This window comes from Oncorhynchus gorbuscha, linkage group LG23 (genome assembly GCF_021184085.1).
Source record: "Oncorhynchus gorbuscha isolate QuinsamMale2020 ecotype Even-year linkage group LG23, OgorEven_v1.0, whole genome shotgun sequence".
Lineage (NCBI taxonomy): Eukaryota > Metazoa > Chordata > Actinopteri > Salmoniformes > Salmonidae > Oncorhynchus > Oncorhynchus gorbuscha.
The window spans coordinates 23,586,936-23,595,562 of NC_060195.1; the positions used below are offsets into that span (position 1 = coordinate 23,586,936).

General features: G+C 43.3%; 1 protein-coding gene across 6 annotated transcripts; it reads left to right on the forward strand.

The window, feature by feature from the left end:
- The first annotated feature begins 575 nt into the window (after positions 1-575).
- Positions 576-8,006, forward strand: fmr1 (FMRP translational regulator 1). 6 transcript variants are annotated; one of them, XM_046324123.1, is made up of 15 exons: positions 576-883; positions 1,308-1,360; positions 1,713-1,815; positions 2,075-2,146; positions 2,257-2,405; positions 2,537-2,627; positions 2,718-2,834; positions 2,955-3,125; positions 3,273-3,351; positions 3,450-3,562; positions 4,710-4,796; positions 5,027-5,246; positions 5,437-5,616; positions 5,825-5,907; positions 6,496-8,006. In XM_046324123.1, exons 1-15 carry the CDS (start codon positions 833-835, stop codon positions 6,670-6,672), a joined length of 1,746 nt encoding a protein of 581 aa, XP_046180079.1. In that variant the 5' UTR covers positions 576-832; the 3' UTR covers positions 6,673-8,006. The 6 variants fall into 6 exon arrangements, with proteins under 6 accessions (XP_046180079.1, XP_046180080.1, XP_046180081.1 ...); XM_046324124.1 differs by having other exon boundaries at positions 5,828-5,907; XM_046324125.1 differs by having other exon boundaries at positions 1,713-1,806.
- The last annotated feature ends 621 nt before the right edge of the window (positions 8,007-8,627 follow it).

Below are 8,627 nucleotides of genomic sequence, written 5' to 3' on the forward strand. Positions count from 1 at the left end.
ACACATGACTGTAAGTCGCTTTGGATAAAAGCGTCTGCTAAATGGCATATATTATTATTATTATTATTATATTATATATTAACAGTGAAGAGGCGACTCCGAGATGCTGGCCTTCTAGGCAGAGTTGCAAAGAAAAAGCCATATCTCTGACTAGCCAATAAAAATAAAATATTAAGATGGGCAAAAGAACACAGACATTGGCCAGAGGAACTCTGCCTAGAAGGCTAGCATCCCGGAGTCGCCTCTTCACTGTTGACGTTGAGACTGGTGTTTTGCGGGTACTATTTAATGAAGCTGCCAGTTGAGGACTTGTGAAGCGTTTGTTTCTCTACCTAGACATTCTAATGTACTTGTCTTCTTTTCACCCCCCTTCTGGACTGGTCACCCCCCTTCTGGACTGGTCACCCCCCTTCTGGACTGGCCACCCCCCAAGAAAAAAAAAGTCATAAACCTTTTTAACTATAAAGATTATTAATCCAATGAAGAGTGATCACTGAACCACTCATTCCTGATGAGAAACCAATTAAATGGAACTGAGTGGACATTATTAAAAATTGACCTTGTCACGTGACGAGGGAAAGGGAGGCTCTTGTGTTTACATCAATGCGTGCATTGCAAGAGCGGTTGTGAACTGTGTATTCTAGCGTCATTTAAAAGTTTCGCTTTCATTTCTTTAGAAATCTTCAACTGCAACTTTGCAAATCGAAATATTAAAGAGATACAACAGGGAAACGACGTTACCGGGGGATCAAGGACCAGAGCTTTGCACGCACCCAGTGTTTTTAGCAAACCAGCTAAGTTAGCATTACATTAGCTAACATAGCTAGGCGTCATGGACGAGCTAGCGGTTGAAGTCAGGGGGACGAGTGGGGCTTTTTACAAGGTGGGTTGGTAGCTAACTGCTAGTTTCAATGTTTCTAAAAGTATTTTGATTCTTTATTTATTGCAATAGGTCATTCAGTGAGCTATTTACCGGCTGGCTAATCTAGCTAGGTTTATCGTCAGGCCCATACAAGACAGACAGTACAGCCTGCTTCTAGCCACAGACAGCCAACCAATGCTAGGTAACGTTAGCTAGCTACAGTAGCATCCTAGTTATCTAGCTACAGTTGTTTCCCCCAAAAAATAGGCCATACGGAGTATATAGTTTCGTGTTTTTGGTGGCATTTGTTCTAGCTAATTAGCCTTGCTTGTTATCTAGCTAGCAGCAGTCAACGAGATTCATCTTTAGGCTTTGACCTCTTGGCTAATGATTGTTTTCCTTTGCCTAAAATGTATTGTATTTTCTCAACCATTTTCTCCTTTAGGGCTATTTGAAGGATGTTAATGAAAGTTCTGTCACTGTCTCCTTTGAAAACAAGTGAGTTGCTAGTTAACTAACGTTAGCTCCCTGGCAACATAATCCAGTCAGCTAGCAAATAAGCTCACTTTCCAAATTAATCGTAGACTATTCAGTAAACTAAGTAACGTTAGCTAGTTAATTAACAACAGTAACGTTAGGCTACTTTGAGTCAGAGCCAGACATGAGAGCCCCGTTAACCACTACGGATTACATGTCAATGCATTTGCTATAACTAACTAGCTACTTCTTCTTGCAAGTAACACTTTGTTTCTCATTTATCTTAACTATAGTGCATGTGCACACTTGTTCAGTTGTTTAATTTCCGTTTGCGACGTACCCTGGTTTCATTTGTTTATTTCTATTCTTTCAGTTGGCAGCCAGAGCGTCAAATTCCCTTCCATGATGTTCGATTTCCTCCACCCACAGGTTTTCAGAAAGAGATAAACGAGAGTGATGAAGTTGAGGTATGTGCTGTAAGTAATGGATAAGGACTTCCCTTCCCACTAGTCAATGTCAATTAAACCTAATACTTTGCTGAGATCTAGTAGGCTAGATTATACAATTGCTGCTCAATGGTTAGGCTTTTATCGAAAGCAAAAGGGAACTGCTGTTATGTTCTTTCTTTTTGGTTATTTGCAGGCTTTCAGTTAATGTGTACCGCAAACAGGGGCCAGTTTAGATGCATATCAGTGATAAGAACTCAACAAAATGTACTTAATCAATTATCCACAGGTTTATTCTAGGGCCAATGACAAAGAACCATGTGGCTGGTGGCTGGCGACAGTTCGAATGGTGAAGGGTGAGGTAAGACCAATGCAGCTGTTTGAGCGAGAGTTTACATTTGTTTATTATTATGTAGCTACTGTAATATTTTAATGATAATCCGTATAACACAGTACCTTCTTTCCTCTCAGTTTTATGTCATAGAGTATACCGCTTGTGATGCCACGCTAAATGAAATAGTTACATTAGAGAGGTTACGACCTGTGAATCCAAACAAGCCAGCTACAAAAAACTCCTTCCTGAAAATTAATCTGGATGTCCCAGAGGACTTGCGGCAAATGTAAGTGGGCTTATTCAAGGCTTTTTTTTAAGTAAGGTAATTGTTGTATGTTGTCATTGCTTCCATGTGTGACTGTTGATTTGAGGCTGATGTGACTTTCTATGGTGGGGAACTGTGTTTTGTGTTCTTAGGTGTTTAAAAGACTCGCATAAAGATTTTAAGAAGGCTTTGGGAGCATTCAATGTCACTTATGACTCAGACAAAAAGCAGCTTGTTATTCTGGTACGTTTAGATTATTTTTCTGGCTTCTCAAAGTTTCATAACTCAGCCCCTGTTAGATATTGTTTCATCATATCAGTCCTCTTGTTTTAGTCCGTGAATGAGGTTACAACCAAAAGGGTGCAGATGCTGAGCGACATGCATTTCCGGAGCCTGCGCACCAAGCTGTCCCTAATGCAGAGGAACGAGGAGGCTAGCCGCCAACTGGAGGTACTTACAGTTTAAACACACTCTCAAATGAAGGCTAAGCCATGTTAGCCTATTGGAGGTTATCGCTCAGCGTGAGGAGAACTATGGCTAAGCCATGCGTGGGTTATGGTTTGTGTGCAGAGCTCTCGGCAGCTGGCGTCCAGGTTCCATGAACAGTTTGTGGTCCGGGATGATCTGATGGGGCTGGCCATTGGGACCCACGGCGCCAACATCCAGCAGGCCAGGAAAGTCCCTGGGGTCACCACTATAGACCTGGATGAAGAGACGTGCACCTTCCACATCTATGGAGAGGTAGGACGCTTACTATACAGCACCTCACCACTAGCACAAATATAATGAATGCTCATAAGCCTCTTTACTCACAAGGTATATTTACTTGGTCATACTAGTGAAAGACGTGCATGTATTTAATCTCTTCTGGGTATGATTCAATTGCAGGACCAAGAGGCTGTCCGCAAGGCTAGGAGCTTCTTGGAGTTTTCTGAAGATGTCATCAAAGTACCAAGGAATTTAGTGGGTAAAGTAGAACATAAAATGTGCTGTTTGAAAAGTCATGAACTCATTGTCTTCATGTTCTCATAGTTTCATATTCTAATACCACATCTCCTTCGCCAGGGAAAGTCATTGGGAAAAATGGAAAGCTGATCCAGGAAGTGGTGGATAAATCTGGTGTTGTTCGTGTTCGGATTGAGGCAGAGAACAACAAGAAGCCACCTCCATTGGACGAGGTAAGTGGCTTGAATTGACTAAAAGTGTGCAGGGGCAGAGTATCCCCCATTGAGCCCGGTTATGCGTTGGGCAGACCGCACCACCCTCTGGAGAGCTCTGTGGGTGTTGCAGTTGCCGTACCAGGCGGTGATTCAGCCCTAGAGGATGCTCTCAATTGTGCATCTTTTCACCTCCACTGTACTCCCGTCAATGTGGATGGGGGTGTGCTCTCTGTTGTCTCCTGAAGTCCACGATCAGCTCCTTTGTTTTGTTGACGTTGAGGGAGAGGTTATTTTCCTGTCACCACTCTGCCAGAGCCCTCACCTCCTCCCTGTAGGCTGTCTCGTTATTGTTGGTAATCAGGCCTACTACTGTGTCATCTGCAAACTTGATGATTGAGATGGAGGTGTGCGTGGCCATGCAGTCATGGGTGAACGGGGAACAGGAGGGGGCTGTGGGTCCCCTGTGTTGAGGATCAGCATAGTTGTGTTGTTTCCTAACTTCACCACCTGGGGGCAACCTGTCTGGGTCGGGGTTCAGATCGTCACTGTATCTGCAAACTGTTGGCTAGATCGCATGTGCCCAGAGCATAGTAGGCACAAATGTTATTTAACAGTGTCTGTGACAAAACTATTGGTGGAGTTGAAAATGCAATTGGAAACTCATTGAACTTCAGATTTTTATTTGGAATATGAAAAGTAAAGCAAAAAACACTTTTGTGCACTAGGTCAGCACTCAAGGGTCGGCAGTAGGCTACAGGACTTAAGGGTATTTGATGCAAGCATAAGTATATTTTCCAATGTTTGTTTCTAAATTACATTTTCACGTTGACAAATCCCTGTCGCTCACTAGTTCGCTGGCTTGAGCTGGGATCAGGTCAGTCCAGTATTGTCCAATGAGGTTGCAGGATGAGCCCAAGCAAGTGTACACCGCATGCACACCTAAAAGTTGTTCTCCTCTTTGTGCACACACCTGCAGGGCTGGACAGCAGCCATGTGATACACGTGATGTTGTGCACAATTTTCAGCCACCTGTTTTGGCTTGAGCGCTGCTTTCAAAACTACCAGCTCAAACGTGTACAAAACCTGTATAAACGCATCTTTAACGAGTGAGGACTCTGCAGCCACTCGGTCCTCATTAGATCCTGTCTGTTTATTTCCCTTACAGGGCATGGTGCCGTTTGTCTTTGTGGGGACAAAGGAGAGCATCTCCAATGCTAAAGTACTGTTGGACTATCATCTCAACTATCTGAAGGTTAGACGCTTGCCCCTATTGCTCTAATAAAATTGATGCATGGCTGTCGAGATGTATGCCGCTTGGCAGATGCTTTGATCCAAAACCTCTTACAGTTGAATACTTAAAGCAGCAGTTAGTCTACACATTGCTTGCTTCATCAGAATGGCAGATTCTACCCAACTTTCACTATTAGAGGTAGGAGTGACTTCTAAATAAGTACGTTGAATACATACACCGTGTCCCTATAGGAAGTGGACCAGCTCCGTATGGAGCGACTGCAGATAGATGAGCAGCTGAGGCAGATTGGGGGAGGGGGCCCCAGGGGGGGCCCAGGGCCTGGGCGGCCTGACAAGACCATCGTAGACAACGGTGGCCTGGGGATGATGGGCATGGGCTCCCAGAGAGGAGGGAAACCATTCGTCAGGGGAGGAGGCCGTGGCCGACGTGGTGGTCCCTCTTTAGCCTCAGGTGTGTATGGGACAGAACTGTTGATCCATATGAAATGGTATTTATTTCACTAAGTGTATATGAACATAGTGGCTCATATCACCGTTGGAAACTGAGTGAAACGAACTGTGTCGTTTCACTAAGAAGAACTCTGTAAGGTGAACTCCATTTAGTTCCTGGTTTGCAGAATAACCTCTATCCCTCTTACCAGGCACTAACTCTGAGGCTTCCAATGCCTCTGAGACTGAGTCGGACCACAAGGACGAGCTGAGTGACTGGTCTCTGGCCCCCACTGAGGACCTGACTGGGGGCTTCCCCAAACGACCTGATACACGCAAGAGAGGAGGGCCTCGCGGGCGGGGAGGGAGAGGAAGAGGGGGAGGCTTCAAAGGTCTGCACTAACCTTATTCAAGCTTGCCTGTAAATGGAACATTCTTACTATAATACCCTGCTGTACGAGAGACTATTGTCTCTAGATAAATGCATTCATTGCCTTAGGGTTTTATGTACTACTGTTTGAGTCTGTTTGAGAGTAATGATTTCATCCTGCCATGATAACATTTTGAGTTTTAATCCTGTCTGGCTCTCTGGTTCCTAAGTAGCTGAAGACATCCAGTGGACTGAGTCACGCTCACGGAATACCAGAGACCCTAAGCTGAGGTCTCTGGAAGATTCTTTGCAGGTGAGGAATTCCAAACACATGTCTTGCAAAGGAAACCGTTTCCTGTTAAAGAACCAAACTGAGACCAACCGGAATTTTACAACAGAATTGGTGTAATTAAGGCACCCAAGCTTTTCTTTGTTCCTGACAGTGTCCCTTTTGGAATACCTGTTGCCATGTCACAACAGGACCACTAGGTGTAACCCTGTACCCTCTTTATATCAACTAGATCTCAGAGGAGAAATGTACATAATCATAATGTTTGCCCTTTGTAGGAACTTGATTTTGTCATATTTTATGACATATCATGACACATTTAGCAACTTAGTCATTGACCTCTGACAGAGGCTTATGATTTATTCAAATTGGGGAGATGCGGGAATGACAGTCCCAGCTCCCACGCCTCTGGACTTTTGCACCACACGGCCGAACCGCAATTTATACTGGTGCCGCTTTTAATGGTCACACGCAAACGTAAAGTGATAGCGCTCTCAGATGACAACATTGAATAGAATTGCATCTAACTCTTTAAGTGACTGTACTTAGTAGTCCTGCATATCCCCAATGTAATTGACCTTCTCATACAGTGTCCTGTCTCTGGTCCCACAGATCAGAGTGGACGGTAATAATGAGAGGAGTGTTCATGCTGCAGCCAGAGGCCCCGCAGGCGATGGCGCCAACCGACAGAGACCCGTAAAAGAGCGACCTATCAAGAAGGATAACCAGGAAAGCCCTGGTGGTGAAGCCACCGCCATAAGCCTGGCGATGGTGAACGGGGTGTCGTAGACGGGGCCGACTGAAGGCACCCTCATCTCTCTCACCACACCATCAATCCAGAAGCTTCTTCATTAGAGACACGTTGGGCCAAAGAGGAGCAGGTCAGGGCTGAAATGAAGCACACTTTGGACAAATGAACTCCAGCGGCAGGTGGATGGGGTGTTTGGTGGGTTACTGTGTACAGGGAAGGAGCCATCTAGGGTTTTAGGGGTTAACAGGAGAAGGACAACGGCGACTACAGTCTTTTTCTAATTGACATTGTTGACAACTACCTATCAGATGATTTAAAAGCTGTGGAAAGAAAATGTGTTTAAAACAAAGAGGGGCCAACCTGATGAATCTGTATTTCTTGAGATATGGTTTTCTATCGCTTGTTCATGTACTAACTAGCCTTTTCTCCGGATAGAGGGTTGGATTGTTTGGTCCTTCCTGCCTTTCTCTCTCTCATGGCATGTGTTTATGGAGCTGTGTCGCAGTGGAATATAGAACTCATTATCATGTGAGGTCACAGCTGCATCATTAGCAACAAACAAAAAAACATAACATAAAAAGAACCCCCCCCCCCCCCCCTCCTGTCTGATCTGTGCCTTTTTATCTCCTGTGGATAGTATCACAAATAGACATTTAAATCAGGGAAGACGACGGCATTGGGGAAACGGTAATGGATTTTACTTGTGTGTAGTGGTGAACACACAGCTCACCATCTAAAAAAATTAGAACTGTCTTTTTAACCTTGCAATGCATGTTCATTATTATCATCAGTTTCCACATCCGGGAAGTCAGCAGTCTGATGTGTCACTTTGTTTCCTTTTGCTGAATTCTTCTTGAATAGGGATGATTGACTTTTTCTAGCTAGTGATATAGCATTTATTTTTTGCAAAAGGGGGAACAACAATGAACTCAATATCGATCTTACCACGGTCACACTGGGTTTGTGTGGATTTTGATTCAAGGTCTCAGATTATTTTGTCATTTCACACCATGGAGACACAAAACAGTATCTTATGACAGAATCACTTCTATGGACCTTTTAACATGAACTATGTCAAACTGGGGAGAGATATTGAGAACATGGTCCTTTCACCAACAATCCCTTTCCTGTTGGGTTTTTATTTCGGAGATTCAATGAAAAGAGTGGCACACCTCTCTCCAACCCTAACATTTGTTCATATGATATTGACAATTGGTCATTAGATTGTAAATTATAAAGTGGGTTGCATACTGTATCTAATTTGTTAAAATTTTTTGCTATTGTTTTGGATTGAACTTCAAATGTGCACTTAATTTTATTTGTTATCTGCAACTACTAAATAATATGAACTATAATAAACTATGTGATAAGATTTCTTCCACAGGGGAATCACATGAATGCTGTCAACAATATTAAGTTTTAGATACCCTATAGCTAATGGAGTTTTCTGTACCTTCACCGTACAGAGGATGAAGTTTAGTCCCATGGTATAACAGTCTGTCTTATATCGGATCAGTGCTTGTGCATTAACCTTAGTTTAGTTGATTCTTTAAAAAAACTACTGTGAGGATATAGCTACTGTCTTGTTCTAATTTATTTTGGGGTTTTCTTGTTTTCTCTAAATTGCAATGTTGAATGGTGTACAGGTAATGGGCATCAGTCAACAGCTGTCGGCCTCTTGTCTCGCTGTAATTTTGCTCATGTCCAATTCACAAAATAGTATTTCAGCAGGCTAACAGACACTGCTCTCCCCAGTGTTAACAGTCAACAATTCAACTGGCCCAGTCCGGCTATGAAATTACATAGATATTAATTTAATATTTTGTACTAATAGCAGCAAAAAGGAAAAAAAATGAAATGGTGGGTTTAGTCAAGCTGAGAGGTTCAGACTTGAAGAAAAGTGTGATGATGTTATGAACTGCCTGAGCAATGTGGGTCATTCTCTTCAGAATGGCACCAACCATTTGGGATTATATCTAACCCTCCCAGGGGA